General features: G+C 53.1%; 3 protein-coding genes across 3 annotated transcripts; all 3 read left to right on the top strand.

Moving 5' to 3' along the window:
• Positions 1 to 8859: 8859 nt before the first annotated feature.
• NCS57_00108400 (MAP kinase kinase kinase) lies at positions 8860 to 12925 on the top strand (the record flags this gene model as incomplete). Its single annotated transcript, XM_053051157.1, has 2 exons — positions 8860 to 12328; positions 12384 to 12925. The coding sequence occupies 2 exons, from the start codon at positions 8860 to 8862 to the stop codon at positions 12923 to 12925; spliced, it is 4011 nt and encodes a 1336-aa protein (XP_052919672.1).
• Positions 12926 to 13562: 637 nt separating this feature from the next.
• On the top strand, positions 13563 to 14210 carry NCS57_00108300 (Cytidine deaminase; the record flags this gene model as incomplete). The annotated part of the gene is made up of 3 exons (XM_053051156.1): positions 13563 to 13915; positions 14009 to 14090; positions 14148 to 14210. The coding sequence occupies 3 exons, from the start codon at positions 13563 to 13565 to the stop codon at positions 14208 to 14210; spliced, it is 498 nt and encodes a 165-aa protein (XP_052919671.1).
• Positions 14211 to 16462: 2252 nt separating this feature from the next.
• Positions 16463 to 18644, top strand: NCS57_00108200 (MFS domain-containing protein; the record flags this gene model as incomplete). Its single annotated transcript, XM_053051155.1, has 8 exons — positions 16463 to 16484; positions 16541 to 16763; positions 16820 to 16976; positions 17026 to 17087; positions 17138 to 17508; positions 17764 to 18202; positions 18257 to 18349; positions 18416 to 18644. 8 exons carry the CDS (start codon positions 16463 to 16465, stop codon positions 18642 to 18644), a joined length of 1596 nt encoding a protein of 531 aa, XP_052919670.1.
• Between the last annotated feature and the right edge of the window lie 858 nt (positions 18645 to 19502).

The following is a 19502-nucleotide window of genomic DNA, read 5'->3' as shown; positions in this document are numbered from 1 at the left end:
CACTTCTTGCCTCTTGTCTCGGTCGTCAACGTGCCTCTGCGGCAAAGGGGTGGGGGAGGCTTGTCTAGCGAGCTGTCAGAAACTGGAAAGGGTGGGAGGGGCTCTGGGGCTGACCAACAGTACAGTTCCATCCCGTCTCATGATGGACGCTCATGTTATCCCAGATGCAGCCAAAAGAGACCACGGGCCAGGAACAGCCCTGTTCCTCAATATCAAAAAGTGTTGCCATGAGATGATGCCCGTGTGAAGCGCCATGGCTGACTGACATACCAGTCTCTACCAACATCATCACATCACATCTGCCAGCCAGACGTCCCCAGCATGCTGACATAGCTGTTCACACTAGTTCACTCGACACAAACGAAGTAGTTGCAAACCCCTTCTACACTCCAGCAACGACAATTGGCCATCCACAGTAACCTACATGACACTTAAAACTCATATTATTTTCCAATATTTTTTAACACCGTAGAATCGCGCCTGCCCTGTTATTTCATGGCGTTGGCCATTCCAAGAAGCCCCCCGACCTCGGTCGTTCAGAACAAGTACAATGATATCCCATGTATCCCTTTCTTTCCCAAATAACCCAATACGCCAGAATAGTATACAATTTCCAGATCCTGCTGAATACGGGCCTTCCAGGCAAAAGCACAAGTCTAAACTTTCAAAGCCAACTCCCAGAGGCAATACCGAATCCAGGTCTGCCTTGTCGTGGCTCTCCCTTTCGAACACCTCGTCCATTATTAAGTTATTGCTGCTTAGTTTTGTTGGCATCCGGGCTGCCACTGGTATTCGATCGTAGGAGGCCTTGTCCGGGGAGCACGATACCCAGCCATTATTGAGAGGGCAGTTCCTCAGCACATTCTCCTGTCTGCCGTCAAGGGGCCCGCCGCTGAAGCTGACAATGACGACATTTTCATGTTGAAATCCCGGTCCGAGTACCCTAGAGCTCGAAGAAGCACATTCGTGCCCTTGAGCCTATCGATCAGAGTCGAAAGCACGGTCTTCTCGACGGGCGGGTTCAATCTTTGTGAAGTAGATGGAAGAAGCCAGCCAGCCAGCTTCAGCCGCAACACAACGGGCAGCTCTCAGGTAGCACAATGTAGCGCTCATGGGGGCCTTTTGGGCAAGCATGCTTTCGACTGCCATCGGTCGACGTCTTGCAGAAATGGGTGCCAGGATCCGTGCAGGACGTGTAAATGTAGTAGTTCTTGGTGAAGTCGCACATGGTGACAGAGAAAACACTTTACTGCGAGGCAAAATTAGAACGGAATTGCCCCCCAAAAAAAAAATGTATGGCTTTCTAAGGGGGAAGTGCAGTCATACCAGAGGACGGAAATTTAGCTTTACGCCTGTAGGAAGAACCCAGAGGAATTGGTCGTGGTATTGCGCGAGACGAGTATTTTAAAACGCCGACAACAGCCACCAAGTGCTTCCCAAGATTGTGCTGTCTCCTAGGTGTTGCAACGAATTGATGTCGTTGAGAATCGGTATCAAATGGGACAATGGGTAAAGATGAGGTGGTGGCGTTTATAACAGGCCTCGGACTGCAGCAGAGTTGAGACTGAGATGGTGGGCTCCAAGCTTTTGACGTAGGTCAGAGGTCGGGTTGGCTTGCTTTACCAGGGAAATCTTAAATAAAGAAAGGACTGGACAGGCGCAAAGGGATCGGGGAAGGGGGTGGGATGGGTTGGATTGGATTGGATTGGATCCAATGGATGTAAAGCCTGTGAGGACTGGCGATGGTTGTGGATGGGGGATCGGGACGGGGACAGAGGGTCCCTTAAGACACGGCGCCGATGAGACCGTGCCATGTCCCGTGTCTGGGTCGGGGAGCAATGACGCCTTTGCTTCAGAGAGAGACGGACGGGGATGCCAGAGGAAAGCAGCTAGTACAGACAGGAAAGGACAGGACAGACCAGACATTCTGCCCGGCCCAGGGTCTGATCTGTCCGTGTGCCATGTCGTGTCGAGTTCCAGCCAGGTCCGGGTCTGTGACGGCGAGTGGAGCGGGTTCGTCACTTTGGAGCTGGTGGGGGGAAATTTAGGCCTGCTCAAGGGCTCCAAATCTCGAACCACGGGGTTGCAGTAGGTAGCACTCACGGGCCAGCTCGCAGCGGTGGTACCGGGAGCCGACGTACCCTTCAATCAGTGAGGTGCAGCGTGGGCAGCCATGGAGCAGCAGAAGCGCAGTGTCGTGCAGCGCTGCGCAGCGCGGTCCTGTGCGGTGCAGTCGCTGAGCTCTGGCTGTTGGACGCCGGCCTCGATGGGTTGTGCAGGGCGAGTCGAGCAGACGCTGCGAGCGATTCAGTGGACGCCAGGGCACGCACCATCAGCTCCAGTCTCGACTTCCATTCTCTGTTGCATCCCTGTACGCTGCTGTTTCGATCAGCCATCCATCCGCAACGTCCACGGACAGAAGGGTTGCTCTGCCTATGTTTCTGCTCCTCCAGGGGTTTGTACAAGCCCGGCATGCCGGATTAATCCAAGAGGGCATTCCGACTTCCGCCCCATTGCCCCTAAACGTAAAAAAAAAAAAAAAAAAAAAAAAAAACGGCGGCCGTCAAGAAGGAAAAAGAGAATGCCGCGTACCTCCGGTGCCCGAACCGCCGCCCGCTGGGATGGCGTCTCAATGGCGTCAACAGTGGGAGTTGCACAAACTCTGTGGGGTGGGATTCCTTCCCGCACCCTGAGGGCCGGCCATGATACTGTATCTGCCTCCTTCTCCCAGTCTTCCATCGGCCGCCAGTACTATTAGGGTCAGCGCCACGGCGGAGTGGCCCTGGCGATGGATCCTTGGATGTTCAACGTTTGCGCTTTCGTGATGCGAATTTCTAGCGGCCGGAACTTGGCCCGTCTTGTGTAGGCGGGCGGGTCGGGAGCCACGGATGACTTCCCTGCCGATGCGCCGGCATCTTGACGCTCGATTGGAATGAATTCACGGGCGTTATCCTAGGTATTCAACTCGTAAACCAGGGGGTGGGAAAGGGGGAGTCTCAAATTCTTCAACGGCCAATGGTCGTCGTGGCGAGCGAATCCCTACCTTGGGATCTCGATAGGTACAGTAGTACTGAAGTCCCAAATGCCGGACACATGCAAATTGCTTGCAGAGGACCTATCTCAGGCTCGCGAGAGCTTGCAGTGCCAGCACAGCACTGCACACAGCATAGCACCGGCTTCGGATGCCGACCTCTGGGCAAGGGGATACCACGCACACTGAGCACTCAATGGCCTGGCATACCTGACTAGGAGATCCGTGAGTGCAACCGAGCTCACCACATTTTGCCATCCATCCATGTGTGCAGGGCACGATGATGCCCCAAGCACCCAGCACCAAGGGAAGGGCCTCAGCAACCTTTTCAGACAAGAGGTTGCAGGGGTCGCTAGCGTCGCAGGTTGGCAAAAGTTGCTGATGACGGGCCTGCCTACTGAAGCGTACGCAGCCAGCCAGGCAGTCCGCCCATCAAGGCCTTGCATCTGTTGGGTTGGGCCTTGGCGGTGGAGATGGTGGTGGACTGTCTTGGCGGCTCTCAAATTTGAAGCTGCGGATGCCGTGGCACGGAGCCTTCTCCTTCCTCCATTAGATGGAGTACATATTCCTGAGCAAGCCAGTCGGAGGGGGGGACCTTCCAGTTTCTCGCTGAGATCAGTGCGTCTTATTAGGATGCCGAAGCAGGAGCAGGAGCCAGAGCTAGCATGAGCGAGTTTCCACTGTCCACTCATTCGTAGCTTCCCTTTTTTTTGTGCCCTTGCTTCTCACTCCTTGTTCCTGTCAACGGCGAAGTTTTGAGGAAGGACATTGGAAGAAAAGGTGGTGCCTTCCTTTCCACTTTTTCACTCCCGCCTCCACCTCCATGCAGCATCCCATCTCCACCTCCGCTTTCATCCATCCGTCGCTTTGGCTTTCCTGCATCGTACCGCCCTTGCAAATCAGCCCTGGCCTGGGCGAGTCTGCTGCTGCAGTTCTGCACGCTAGGATGCAGCACAGAATATCCATTCGGGTACCTTGGTAGCTTCCTTCGGAGGTAAACATCTGGTCTCTTATTTTCCTCTAATCTTCAATCTTCAGGTCTCGTCTCGTTGTGCTGCATCTTGGTCCTCACCTTGTCCCTGCTGCCCACCAACTCCCGCCCCGTGATCTATCTTGGTCGGCTGTTGGTGTTGGTATCAAGTTACGGCCCAAGCACGCCGATCAACAAACCGCCCATGCCCTGGGCCGCCAGCAACCCTGGTTGCCACGCACGCTCGCGGACTACCAGACGGTGACACTGCCTATTGGCTCCACTGGCTCGAAACCCTCGGCGTGATCGCCTAGCAGAGGCTGGCCAAACATCAAGAGGTATTCGGTTGCTTGACATGTCAAATCCAGCCCAAATCCGGGGTGAACCTCTGGCTCTCCACCAAGCTGTGACAGCCAGCGAGGCGAACCTTCGGGTACCTACAGTACATGGTTCTCCTTCTGCGTCTCGCACATCAGACTGGTCAGCCCTAGCCAGGGTTTGGCCTCCCGACCCCACGCCCGGCGGCATCTTTTTGGCATGGTCTGGTTTCTTGCTTTCGGCATCACCAAAGCTTTCGTCTCCTCATCAACCCACCAGCCAACTGCACCCATGGGCCTGTTCGGATGCCCTAGTCCAGGCAGAACCATCCTCTCCTCCTCTATCACCAACGCAAGAGGGCTCCACGGCTTCATTCACCTCAGCACACCCTGTCCTGGATTCGAGACTGCGCAGCCTCGCACCCAGGTTCCCTCGTCAAGCTTGATATTCCGGGCTCAAAGCTCAGGAACGGCCTAGCAAGATGCCCCGCACACGACAGGGTGCAAGGTTCCATCGTCACGGCACACTACGGGTACCGTTTTACCTGCATCGCTAGACAGCTGCAAAAAGAAAAACCTCGATGACTTCCATGCACACCAGCAGGATTCTAGTGTGGGTTGATGCAAACATTGATTGACCTTTGATCAAGCGGAGCAGCATGCAGTACTGGTTCACCAAATGCACCAACCACGTTTTACTCGGCGGATCAGGCCATGGAAGGCAACGAGAACGACGCTTGCCATGGAACCGGTTAGCCTTGACAGCTTTGACCTGCTAGTCCGGTCACAAAGCGGCTTCTATTCCCTCAGACATGTTGATTGAGGTGCAATGACCAACTAATACACGAGCATTGGCCATGGCAGCAACATGGTTATCCACCAGGACCTCGCGAGTATCCGCGATGACCAGGATACAGTCCCTTTGCACCGATTTCATATCATCTCGATGAGATTGACCGCATGCCAAGAAGTCTATTGGAACCAACGACCGAGTAGCCTCATGAATCAGGATACCCTCCTGGAGCGCGCCTCAGGGTGCGCCAAGGGCCATGAAGATCTTCAGCTCAGGCGTTATGGCAAACAATGCATATTAGTGATCAAAGCTGAATGCCAACATCTGCAGGGCACTCCCTTGTTCGATATCGCTGAGGCTTTGCTCATCAAGAAGCAGATTCGTCCCGGGACTTGTTGGTAAAAATGGATCGCAATCTTCCTTTGTTCAGCTCGAGATAACCAAAGAGATGCTGACTGTGGATTCGAGATCATGACGTGAGGTTTTGGTGCATCTGGACCAAACAACGCCTCAGTCAATCTAACGCTGAACTATTGGCCCTCATCAAGGCAGGACATGTCCGACGGCGTCGCGTACTAGTTTAGGAGCAACCATGATCGAAGCGAAGCTCCGTTGAGGTCGACAGAAGCTTCCAATTCCATTCAACCCTTGCTGGAAGCGTGTCAGTGTGGACACAGCTCGGCTTTTGCTGGTGCTGGTGCTACCCAAGCGCGAATTGGCTTTCCAGGCCGCGTGGTGTTCGCAACGGAGCCGCCACGGCCGTAAGCCTCCACGGCATGGCCACAACCCCTGGAAGTACCTCGACGACTTGTCCATGGTCGGGCGCTTGAGGTGGTCTAGCAGAAACGAAGGGGAACAAACTTCCAACCGATGCTCATATCATGCCAGGCTCCCCACCGGGCTCGGAGAAGGGATCGGGGAGATTGAATCACGCGAGTAGAGGATATCCTGGACTGATGGAATGCGCCCATGTCGCCAGCCACAGCCGTGCCATGTCGATCAGAGGCAGAAGCCGTCCCCATACCCACCTAGTGTGGCCCTCACCAGCCACTATTCGATGCCAAAAATGCAGTCGCCACGTGGAAAAGATCAAACGTTCAACTCTAAACACCGTCACTTGCAGACAAATCGACACTCGAGGGCTCACGGACTTGGGTGAGAAGGGGCCAGCAGTCGACCTGGTCGTATCTGCCCAGAAACAGGTGCCCCAAGGAGAAGGGATCCGAGCCACCGACTGTCTCCAAAATCCTTTGTTTGTCTTCCCTCTCCTTACCGGATCGGGCCAGCGGCATCAGGTCAAAGCGCTGTCCAGAGTTTCATCTAAGCCATTAGTGCCCAAATTACAGTTCCCTGAGTTTCGCGCTTCATCTGCTACACGACGGTCGGTGTCTGGATGGCTTCTGGCCGAACCACCCAGGTGGTCTTATCCCACGCAGCGCAACGCAACGCAGCGTGCCGGGTGGTTCGGCCTGCCAGCTTGGAGGCTCCTAGAGGGACGGACAGAAGTGCCCATGTGCTCTGCAACTGACTCGAGGCCAGTTGCCTGCGCGATAATATGCGAGTCCATCGTGTTTCGCTCGGACTTTTTTGGTCGCCCCTCGTGCAATTCTGTTCATGCAGGCTTGAGGCGCCATCCCAATCGGTATTGTTTGCTCTTCGTTAGTAAGTCGCACGAGGCTATGTCGGCAAGTTGCGATTCTGCTATTGCTACACTTTGCAGACCGACATTGGATAATATCTGCAAGACTGCAGGATGACTCGTCACACGTTCGCTTCGTGCCAGCAACCAGGTTGGTGGTTGTCGTCGCTGCAGTCTACCTGATCACATGGATGTTGGGTGCAAAAGTTCTGGATGTGTGAATGAACCTCGGGTTACCCCCGGTACGAATTAGACCGACTTTCGGTTTGTTGTCTCTATTATACCGGTTGACCAGCAACACTTGGCGAGCTTGCAGTGGAGTCTGTGTCCTCAAGTGACGTATTTGCCAAGAGTGTAATGGGAGGTTTTCTGCAGCCAGGAGTTTGGTGTGATCTTGAGGTGGGGAAGCTGGTTGAAGGTGTAAGTAAGGACCTTCAACGTCCAGTTATACCTACAGATGGAGTACAGTACCTACCTCCCTCGGGGAGAAGAATCCACGAATGCCCCGTCAGTTCCATCAACACACATCCTCGTTTGTTCTAGATAACACGTCCTTTTCAGGAACAGGGCAATTGTCGGATCCCGTCATTTGACTCCATCCGCTACGGGTTCCCTAGATTCCCGACTGGATCCAGCAGCTGTTGGAAGTTGCACCGGAGCGTGTGCCATCTCTGCTGAGGGCCAGTCTGTCACTAAGCACTCTTGGAGATAGTGTTTAGGGTGCTACGAAATGTGCGTGGTTGAAGATCCAGCTCTAAACAAGTTTCCTTTGTAAGCCTCAGCACGATGTCCAGAGCTAGACTGTTGGAAATATCTCTCGGGGGTACCACAGCATCAGGAATTATTCAACCATTATGGATACTCACACATTTACTCTCGTTCGGCGAGCTGCATCTTGTTGTAGAGGCAACCATCTCCTTTGAGTCCCCCGCAGTTTAACTGATGGCTGGTATAACCACATTGCAGTCATGGAACTACAGGCTGGTGGTGAACATCCATGCGGATGAAACCCTCGGGGCATACTCTGTGGATTCCCCCATCATTATTTGTTATCTCAGTACTTATTGGTGTGTCATAGCATGGTCAATACGATACATGTCACTATTCTGACTGGGACTACCCACATGTTTAGGGTAACTCGAGGTAACTGACAGTGACAACAAGTGGCTCATGGGGAGCCCAGGGCTTAGGTAGCTTTATCTGGACTTGTTATCAGGTGCAGTAACGATCGATCTTCCCGGCGTAAGAAACCAGTTGAGCCAACGTTGACAATTGCCATTGCCATGTGTCAAGCGAGGTGCCACAACATCGATGTGACATGCACCCACCCATAAGGACAAGGACATCAACCAGGTTGTATGGAAGGATAATCAATCCGTCCAACCGGACCCAAGAAAAATGGGCGCCTCTTCACATGTCATTGAATAGGTAGGTACCCAAAACATTTCACAATGTTTAGTGATAGTCAAATTGGGAGTCTGAGGAAAAGGAATGTGGCACGTGGTAGTATCGGTCGCATTACTGTACTGGCCCATTTTACCCTTGGCAGGTGAATGTTTACCCGTCGAACAAGGCCCGCTTGACACACAACTGTATTGACGCACATTAACGGTTTCCCACGTTTTCAAGGCTCAATCCAATGCCATCCATTCATGATGGCATGGAAAGGAGCAAGCAGCCACAAGGAGCTCGTGCAACACTCTCATGAGGTGGTACCACCAGCCACAGCTAAACCCGGTCTTAGCCGCACGAGCCACGCGGAGAGGCCAATCACAAGCGCGAATGAGGCGTAAATTTGCCTTGGTTGCGCGCGCTTCTCTGCTGAGCGAGCCTGATGGAGCCCACTCCGTCGCCACTCCTCCATGCGATTCATCTCGATTTGCCTGCAACGCAACGGAAGCTCCCCCGAGCTTCAACCCCCCATGGCCATCCTCGATCCATCATAAACCGTTCGCCCGGCATCTCGAGAAGAAGCGCACTTCTCCACATGCTGGCCCTTATCGCCATCCACGACTCCTTTTCCTCTTCTGCCAACGAGTCCACAAGCCGCGTTGAGGGGCTATCGGTTTCCACCTCCACCTGGGTGCTGGCCCAGACAAAGGCACTAGGATGACCGAGTTATCACCGCGAGGGGTACGGTTCTCGGGCACCGAAGACGAGCACTGCGAAAAGATCAACAGCCACCGACACGACGGTGCGAACGAATCCAATGGCGACCCCCATGCGACAGAGCGTCAAGACGAGCTGGGCACACTGTCCCGGTACACAGAATCATCGGGCCATACCGGATCGTTGACCTCACTGCATCCTGGGACCGTCATCAACGGAAACCCCAAGTCACAGCGAGGCAGCACCGGTGAAGATGGCGCCGGATATCCCAACGGCAGTTGGCCACAGCGGCCGCTGGGTCCTGCGAGGACGCCCTCGAGCACATACAATCCGGCAACGTCGAGAAAACCAGGCCATCCACAAGCAACCCCATCCTTCACCGAGTCCATCCGATCGTCATCCAAGACACGCCCGCTAAAGACCGAGAGCAGATTTCGCGCCCAGGAGCGAGCATATGTCCAGAAACTCCGGCAAGACTATAGTGGTGGATACTTTACATCGTATTCGAGCATGAACGGGAACGATTCGGATTCGGAAGGGGAGACTCCGTCATCAGAGGGCCCATACGATGATCGTTTTGATCAAGAAACCATCATGTTTTATGGGAATGACAACCTCCAACCCACAGACGAAGACCTAAAAGACCCAGAAAACCGCGAGAGGCTCGAGTGGCATGGTATGCTGGAGGCTGTCTTGACAGGAGACGTCGTACGGCAAGAGAAGAAACGGTTGATTGGCTCAGCCGACCAGCAGGCCGGCAAATCCGCTCACAAAACCGAGCTATGGCTAGGCATTCGTTCCAAGGTCTGCGGAAGACATGTCCCTGTCCAGAGACGTATGCTTGAGGAAGCTCGAACTACCTTGGACCGCACGCTGGAAGAGATTATCAACTTTGAAGTCAAAGGAGAGAGTGAGGTTGGAAAACCACCATATGAGCAAGTCAAGGACATGGTGAAGAAGATTGAGAAGTGCGAGAACCTGTATCCTTCCTGGTCTGCGCTCGCAGCAGAACACAAGGCGGCAGATTCCCCGGCTTTCAAGGAAGCGCACGAAGCAATCATCTCGTGGTACAACACAAACGAAATGATCAACACCGAGCTCTCTATTCTGAAGAAATGGGTGGGCAATGATGATCTGGATTTTACACGAACCAAGCAAAGGTCTCCCGCTGTCAACGGCATCAGCAACGATGAGACTTCATTCCTGGACAGGCTCATGAAGGAGGATGGACTTCAATCTCTGTACAACGACGACGACGAGAAGGGTATGCTCGTGCCTATATCGACTGTTATCAACAAGGCCAAGGGCACGCTCATCAGGAATTCCGCCCCTTTCCGCAAGCGGCATCTTCCACCGTATCTCGAGGAACTCCTCACGCTCATCAGCTTCCCCTCACGCCTTATCGAAGAGATTACTCGAACACGTTTGGCCTATGCTCGGAGAGTTAAGGAATCTGCCCAGCAAAACCCCCTGATGCAAAACCAGATGATATCTCAGTTCCAACTTCTGCTCAAGTTCGCCATTCGAATCAAACTGGAATGCACCTCCATCGCGAATCCAGAGCCAGGATGGGACTTGCCCCCTTGCATCGACGAGTCTTTCGACCAAGTTGTGCTGGAAGCACTGAAGTATTATTTCAAGATGCTGAACTGGAAACTGAGCGGCAACAAAAACACGTTCAAGGAGGCGGAACTTCTGTTTCAAGAATGGGACTTTGCCAACGAAATCGGTAGTCATCTGCAGCGTGGCCACATCGAAGTGGCGGAGCAGTTCAGTTCGTTGACCTTCAAGGCGTTGAACAGACTGAGCCAGACTTTCGAGAAGGAGTTGCAGGCGAAGCCCAAGGAGAGCGCAACAGAGATGAGCAAGCGTTACAAGGCTTGTCTTGATTCGGTTCGAGTTCGTCAACGAATGCTTCAACGATTCAGCCGAATGTTGAGTGACAACTACGAGCATGCGTCGGATTACAGCATCTCGTTTACCCCAGAGACAATGCAGAAATTCTACGATCAGCTGGTTGCCTCTGCACACTTCCAGGTGGACACTGGAGTTTTTGAGCAGGACAACACATATGTCATTGCATCCCCTCACCTACGGGAGAGGCTCGAGGACGTTCAGGTTATGATGGCCATAACGTCCCAGGATCAGTTCCCTGACGAGCTCGGGGAGCAATACCTACTCATTCTTCGACCTGAGGATCCGCTCAACTGGTTCGGCGAAACAATCCCTGTGCCACTGCGAGATCAGAACATCGACTTGAAGCGAGGTCACATTCGACTTTGTGCTTCTAGCCCCCAAACACTGCACAATGCGCGAAGGGCGTTCCTCGATGCAGTGGACATGCATGTTGACCTTGTGCAAGAGTCGAGGTCCAACATTCACAAAGTCAACACAAGGCTGACCGAGCTGAGGAGGGTGGCATACAAGCTTTCAAACACTTTCATGGACAGTGTCGAGATCATCAGGAAGCAAGCCCGGGGCAAAGACTGCCAAGAATTGATTCAGACATGTTTTGTGTTTGCTACAGAATTTGGTCAACGATCGTTGCTCTATATGGACAGCAACAGACGGCAGATGAATAATCTCAAGCTGACCAAGCTCGCACTGGACTGGGTGAGTTTCATCTGCGATGACTGCATCGCGTCGGATCGAAAGACGTTTCGCTGGGCTGTCCTTGCGCTCGAATTCGCAATGGGCATGACGCGAGGACGTCACATCTTGGCGCTTGGAGAAGATGAGTACGCCAAGCTTCGTTCCAAGGTTGCAGGGTGCATGTCGTTGCTTATCTCGCACTTCGACATCATGGGCGCCAGATCGAACCTTGCGGCCCAAGCCGAAAAGGAGCGAATCGAAGCGCTGGTGGGGCAATTTAGGAAGCTTGACAAGAATAGGATGTTGAACGACGAGGAGGCTTCCCGCTGCATCACAGAGCAGCGCATGGAAGAGTTGGAGAGAGTGGACGAGTACCGACGGGAGAAGGTGGCCGAGAGACAAGGAGTCGGACGAGTACTGGAAGGTAACAACGAAGTCGACCGATCATTGGCATATCTCTCGTCGTCTGCAACCAACGTCACTATGCGCTGGCAGCAAGGCCAGTTTGTGGGAGGCGGAACATTTGGCAACGTCTACGCCGCGATGAACCTCGACACAGGCCACTTGATGGCGGTCAAGGAGATTCGACTGCAGGATCCCAAGCTCATCCCAACAATCGCCGAGGCGATCAGAGAAGAGATGGGCGTGCTCGAAGTCCTGGACCACCCGAACGTGGTGTCTTACTACGGCATTGAAGTCCACCGAGATAGGGTGTACATCTTTATGGAGTTTTGCTCAGGAGGATCTCTGGCCAACCTCCTGGAGCATGGCCGAATCGAAGACGAGCAGGTTATTATGGTGTATGCTCTTCAGTTGCTCGAGGGTCTTGTCTATCTGCACGAGAGCGGCATTGCCCATCGAGACATCAAGCCTGAAAGTAAGTATCGTATCCTGACTTGTCACCAGAGCGGAGAAAACTAACCGTTGAAAAGATATCCTCCTTGACCACAATGGTATCATCAAGTATGTGGATTTTGGCGCAGCTAAGGTGATTGCTCGTCAAGGCCGCACGCTTGCGGACCGGCAAACATCGGTGCCAAACAGGTCTATGACTGGTACACCCATGTACATGTCACCAGAGGTGATCAAGGGCGAAAATCCTGGTAAGCCTGGGGCAGTTGATATCTGGTCCCTTGGCTGCGTTATCCTAGAGATGGCGACTGGAAGAAGACCGTGGGCACAGCTCGACAACGAATGGGCCATCATGTACAACATTGCCCAAGGCAACCCACCTCAGCTCCCGCCCCCTGACCAGCTCAGCCCGCAAGGAATCGACTTCCTGAAGAGATGCTTCGCACGGGATCCTCGAAACCGGTCGTCGGCGGTTGAACTCTTGCAGCATGAATGGATAACATCGATTCGAAGCCAGGTGGTGGAACCGGCCACGCCGAGCGACTCAAGCGGCTCAGCCCAGTCAACACCAACAGTCAGCTCAACGTCAAGCAGACTGGGCGGTATTGACGGATTTTATTAGGGGTTCAAGTCCAACAGCGCCTTCTGACATGACAGGGGGACGAATTGAGATGAAATTGAGCCATGTTGAGTTGAGGAAGAGGAGGTGAAACAAAGGAAAGGAAAGGAAAGGTAAATGGAACGAGGACATATTCTATCGTTTGCTCGAGCACCAGTCTCTTATAGGTAGCTGGGCAGATCTACATGAGCGACGAGTTTGGAGTTTTTGTACATAGGCATTTGTAATGAGATTGGCTACCGGGGAGGAAAAGCGTGGGTGCATGATGGTCATGATAGCAATAAACAAGGAGGCCACAGGATACGAGATACCATCTAATAACGCATATGGATTTGGCAGGACCGAAAGATGCCGACTTTGTTCATGATCATGTGCAGTAGCTAACTGCCGAGAGGTGATAAGAGAGGTAAGCGGCCGAGGGTCCGTCGTCTCGGCGCTTCAGCCCCGCAGCTACGGAGGCGCCCGATGCGGAGATGATGGATGTCATTGATAAAGGGCGGCCCGCACCGCGGGACACGGCACCTTCCTTGTATAGGTACGTGGCCCGGCCTATCTCATCTCAGCTGGGTAACACATAACTACCCCTCCCTTCTCCCTTCGATCACTCCCTTTCAACAACAGCGTAGAAAAGTCAACTACAATGGAGACTCCAGAGACTATTTCCAAAGGCGACGCCGCCAGGACCGCCGAGATCTGTGAGCAACACGGCATCACGCCGAACGAGTTCTCGGAGCTCCGCCAGCGCGCGACGGCAGCCAAGGCGACGGCTTATTGCCCGTACAGCCGGTTCCGTGTCGGGGCCACGGTGCTCTCGGGCGAGGGCCAGTTCATCGACGGCGCAAACGTGGAGAACGCGTCATACCCCGTGGGTACGTGTGCCGAGCGCGTCGCCCTGGGCACCGCCGTGACGGGCGGCCATCGCGGGTTCCGGGCCATCGCCGTCGCCACCGACATTGCGCCTCCGGCGAGCCCCTGCGGCATGTGCAGGCAGTTGTGAGTCCCATCGTCGGGGGTGTGAGAGGCGAGGCGGGGCCAGTAAGAAGAGAGGCAGGTTTGCTGACAAGGTGAGTTGTCTGGGCGATGTAGTATTCGAGAGTTTTGCACGCTGGAGACGCCAATCATCATGTTTGACAAGAATGAGGACTTTATCGTCGTGAAGCTTGGTCTGGTCAGTTGTGTGGTCCTTTCCTTGCCTTTTGAACATGAACTCATTCAATGCGCGCAGCTTTTACCCATGTCTTTTGGGCCTGATCAGCTTCCTCCGCCTGAAGCTCTCAGCAGGACATAAATGAGCAAAAACGAAACTAATAGCGAGGGCGATGTTGGTGTAAGGTTCACCGCAGCACCCGAATTTTCATGCGATGGTGTTTTGCGCGTGCGTCTGCACCTGCGTCCATGGCTGGGCAGACCGCATGGCGATGGACGCCGGTTGGGTTACATCCGCTGCATCGTTGGAGGGGAGAAGGATGCCATGTGCCTGACCCCCCTCCCTCGGCACGGGAGATTTTGAAAGCCTCCAATAGGTGATGAAGCCAGTAGATGGCCAACAGGCTCGAGCCATCTGGGATGCTTCCATGCAGTTCAGGGCTGGCGGCAAAAGCAGGGAGTGTGCACATGAGTACCTGAGCTGTTCGCCTGTATGTAGGAGCTGAAATCAGACATGCTTACTTACGACACGAGTACAAATGTTGTTTATGTTCAGCTGTTGTGTTGATGAAGATCAGATAACTCACATGACCAGAAATGACCCGAGTCCAATTTCAACTGCTCTCTTTGCTAATGCGTTGGCCATATCAGCGAATCCTTCTGCTGTCTCAGTGTCATTTCAAGGGAGAATGAGTGATAACTAGGATGTGTAGAGGGCCTTGTCTTGGAACCACAACATAGGGTAATCGGCCACCACAAAACAGGTTCGCCCTCTAACTTAGTTCCTGTGTAAACTGGGTGATGTCTGGATTAGCTGTTGGTGGCCTATTCTAGAGATTTCTAGTCTGCCGGTATTCGTAGATAGCGCTACCTGAGCAGGGCATCGATTTCGCCTACTATCCGAGCTCTACAACACTAGGGTTATATCTCATTACTCTAACAGAGGTGTTTCTTAGAATAATATCAGGTAGAATACAAATTGGCCGAGCAGATCCTAACCTAGAATTCTCCCAAAAACACTCCTAACGGTAGTCTTGAGTGAGAACTAATTCGACACATGATCACATCCTCTTTATGCGCCTTAGCTATTACTATTGCCCTCCCAGGCAATAGGAATAACCCCAAGAGCCCCACGCAGCTCGTACGACACTGCGGGCCCAAAATATGAAGACGAGGGCCAAGAGGGCTTCTGCTGTGTAGGGCAAAGAGAGCACTTTTGAGCCCTGTTGGGCCAAGACATGCAGGCTGCCGAATGATTCAGATGGGCGACAGTTGATACCATGCTACCTAGGGGATGAGAATGATGGCATCAGGACTGGCAACCTAGTCCTTGATGTAGGGAGGACATGTTCTTCTACTCGGCCGCTTCGAGGTTCTGGTAATTAAGAACCTGGCAAATGATCTACGATAGATTAGCAATCGCGGGGGATGCTCATACGAGATCCAGAAAATAAGCTACCACACTAGGGATGGAAAGCATGGAGAGAAGCACGGCCCGCTGAGATCATGACCTTCACACCCTTCTCATGACTTGGAGACAACTTCTAGACCCTCGGTCCTCCCACCCGTGAGCAAGCTTATTCTTGTTAACCTACCCACCCTCGAAAAAGATTGCGACCCTGGCATCTTGGCCGTCCACTCAGGAGCTTCGCTGTCAGTGCACGATTTCCCTCCTAGGGCTGGTGCACCGATCCTCCATACATTGAGTCTCCCCCGCATGATGCCGTTATGTGAGCTTCACATCTACCCTGTCACCTTTGCCCATCCGTTATCAAATCCGCACCAATCGCTTGTGCATAAATCGGCCCGAATACTCCCAAGAGCCAACATCTTGCTTCTTGACGCCAAGAGCCTCAAAGATCAGCGTTGTGACGACTAACACCAATCAGTTATCCACGTCTCCCAGCAGGAGCTATCACACGCGTCAAGCTCGGCTCAAACTCCTGATCATCAAAGATGCTGACTATGAGATCAGTACTTCTATGACAAGAAAAAGCCAAGCAGGTCTCTTCTTGCGCGCCTATGAAAAGCTGGTGCTGGCAACTGATCACCCTGTCTGCATCGGAAGGATCATGACCTCTAGCTCAGCGAACTCCTCATCAAGGCTGATTGATCTTGATCTCCAAACGTATTGAGTCTCGGCGGGCCCAGAGCGTATCAAGACGAATGACTAGTGCCGAGCCTCTCCATGGCCCATCATGAGCGGGTCACCACGACCCGATGACCTGGGGAACCATGGGCAGCTTGATGAAATGCTGTACTGTAATCCCCAGACAGGGACCACGACTTGAAGCATAAATTCGGAACATCTCCGACGCTGCCCTTCTCCCGAACTGATGTCTTCATTCAACCTCGCCAAGGCGGTCAATCTTGTGCATAGTGAACTGGTTTACAATGGCGAAACTTCCAAAAATCAGTACGTTCTACCGCGGTGACCTATGTCTTGACGCCCAATAACGCCTCTTTTAACAGCCAATACTTACTTTGTGGCCCTCGTGGCCACAGTCGGTGGCATGCTCTTCGGTTTCGATATTTCGTCTATTGCTGCACTTGTCATTAGACCCCAGTACATCGAGTACTTCGACAACCCGAGTGGTGTTAGACAGGGAGCCATTGGATCTGCCCTTGCTGCTGGATCTGTGTTTGGAAGTCTGATTGCCGGCCCTATCTCTGACAAATGGGGTCGTCGTGACAGGTATAGTGTCACCTTATGCATGAGCTCCTGGCCCATTGCTAATAACCAGTCTCTAGCATCATGTTTGCCTGTCTCTGGTGGCTTCTGGGTACAGCACTTCAGGTGGCTGTCAACGGATTTGGTATGCTTGTGGCTGGTCGTTTCCTTAATGGTGTCTGCGTTGGTATCACTTCTTCTCAGGTCCCTGTGTACCTGGCCGAAATTGCCAAGAGAGTATGTCTGTCAGGTTTGAACTTGGACTTCATGTACTCACGAATTATAGGAACGTCGTGGACGTATCATCATCATCCAGCAGCTGGCTATTGAGTGGGGAATTCTGATCATGTAAGTTCAGCCCCCTTCAGTGAGGACAACAGCTGACTTCATGCTCCCAGGTACTTCATTGGCTACGGCTGCGGTTTCATCCCGGGAACTGCTTCTTTCAGAACTGCGTGGGGGACCCAGTTTATTCCTTGCGTTGTCCTCATGATCGGCCTTCCCTTCCTCCCTCGTTCTCCCCGCTGGCTGGCCAAGGTTGGCCGCGAGGAGGAGGCCATCCAGACTCTGGCAGACATTCAAGCCAGAGGAGACAGAAATGATGCCCTAGTCATTGCCGAATGGCGAGAAATCTCCGAGACCTTGGCTGCTGAGCGTGAAGCCGGCGGAGGTTGGCGCAAGTTCTTTAAGAACGGAATGTGGAAGAGAACAATGGCTGGACTTTCTGTTCAAGCCTGGCAGCAGATGAGTGGAGCCAACGTGATAGTCTGTGAGTTTTTATCCTTTTAATATTTAAACCAGCGAAAAAGACCAAGATTCGAAGGAGATGTGGTGTTTTTCATGTTTCATGGTCTGGATACCGCATCGTGATCGGACCCGGCCTGATTTGGCCCCACTCGGCCTCCGTGTGGTGGAGTGGAGCACGGCCCCACCTGCATTATCCACGCCGGCTCGCCCCGATGGGCTCCTATCACCAGCGCTTTGAAAGAAAACCTATTGTTCATAAGCTAACCTGGCATCCCAGATTACATGACGTACGTCTTCCAGATGGCCAATCTTCAGGGCAACATCAACCTCATCGCCTCGGGTGTCCAGTATGCTCTCTTTATCCTGTTCACATCGATCATGTTCCCATTCATCGACAAGACTGGACGACGCACACTTCTGGTTTGGGGCTCGATCGGCATGGCGGTGTGTCACTTCATCGTTGCTGCGATGCTCGGTGCCTACTCAGTGCCTGTTCCCGGAGGTGTTGAAGGCAACGCCAATGTGGTGATGAGAGTCACTGGCTCCCCGGCCTATACCGTCATCGCATTTAGCTATCTCTTGATCATTGTCTACGCCCTCACACTGGCTCCTGTGGCGTGGATTTACGCAGCCGAGGTTTGGTCTACAGGCACTCGAGCGACGGGTATGGCCATGGCAGCCGAGGCCAACTGGCTCTTCAACTTTGCTCTTGGAATGTAAGTGGAACGAGTGACAACTGTATACGCGAAATCCCGCTTATGACTACTCAGGTTCACTCCCCCGGGATTCAAGAACATTCAGTACAAGATTTTCGTCATCTTTGGTGTTTTGTGTATCGGATCTGCCCTTCAGGCCTATTTTACGTGAGTACCAGACCTTGGCTTGATACCTATCCAGCAATTCGACCAGCTCATTAGCGGATGAACCAGATACCCTGAGACATGCGGAAAGACAATCGAGGAAGTGGAAGAGCTCTTCAAGAAGGGGGCGCCCCCAGCATGGAAGACGAAGAAGGGAGAGTCACGCCTGGTCGCGCAGGTGGAAGCCGTACAGGAAGCCAAGGACCATGGCAAGTTGGAAGAGGTTCTGGGGGATGCACCTCTGCCAGGTACCACTGGAGAGAAGGGTGTGGCGGACACTGCTGGGCGCGGGAATTAAATGCGAGTCAGATTGAGTACGCGGAGCGAATTCGGAGAGTTGGGTTTCGAGAAGAGGATGGCTATTCCATGATGAGGCAGATAGAATCTGTCTTGGGTGATAGAAGGCGCATGGACCTTAAGTATGTGTAACTGTGCAAGATCTACCTTGGCTAGGTCAAGTCGTGGGCTAACAGTGTGTGAGATGTGAAGCCGTGCGATCTAGGATGGCCTATTTCAGGCCACCATAACAAGGGTTGCCTTGAGAATTGCCGGTCAGTTATTGGATGAGCTTAATTCGACTAGATCAGGACATAGACGGTGACGTGTCTGGAGGGATTCGCCATGATGCGTGAGTCGGCATTAAGCGAAACCCCTGAAATTCCCCAGAGAAGGCGAGTGTGAGTGGAATCGAGAGTCAAGAAGGAAGCTGGTTGATGGAATTAATCGTGAGGATATGGTTCTGCAGGCGGCATTGCCAAGGACATCACGCGTAGATGGCTCGTAAGAGAAAGGGACGAAATCTCGTGTCACTTTTTGGCGGTGTTTGAACGGTGAGGGTTTTATCGGCCGATGATTTATGTTAAACGTCTAGGTTTGCAGATAAGAGGGGAACTCGGCACCATGAGAGCTTATAGGTGTCAAATGACCTCGTTCTGGTCCTTGATAATGTTAGAGGGTAAATTCGAGGGACCCGGGATGCGGCCAGAGCCTCTTTGCTGGCGGCATCTAAAAATGGAACTGGCTGTCCTGTCGTGCAGTAGTGCAGGGTCCTTGGCAAGAGACCGAGGTTTAGAAAATCCGGGGTTCAGCTGCGATGGGATAGTTTGGTTGTTTTGCTTGTTGAGATCCAATCGAGTTGGAGGATACCGTTGCTGGT

This window comes from Fusarium keratoplasticum, chromosome 1 (assembly GCF_025433545.1).
Source record: "Fusarium keratoplasticum isolate Fu6.1 chromosome 1, whole genome shotgun sequence".
NCBI classification, from domain to species: domain Eukaryota; kingdom Fungi; phylum Ascomycota; class Sordariomycetes; order Hypocreales; family Nectriaceae; genus Fusarium; species Fusarium keratoplasticum.
This window is presented reverse-complemented; position numbering and strand designations above follow the sequence as displayed.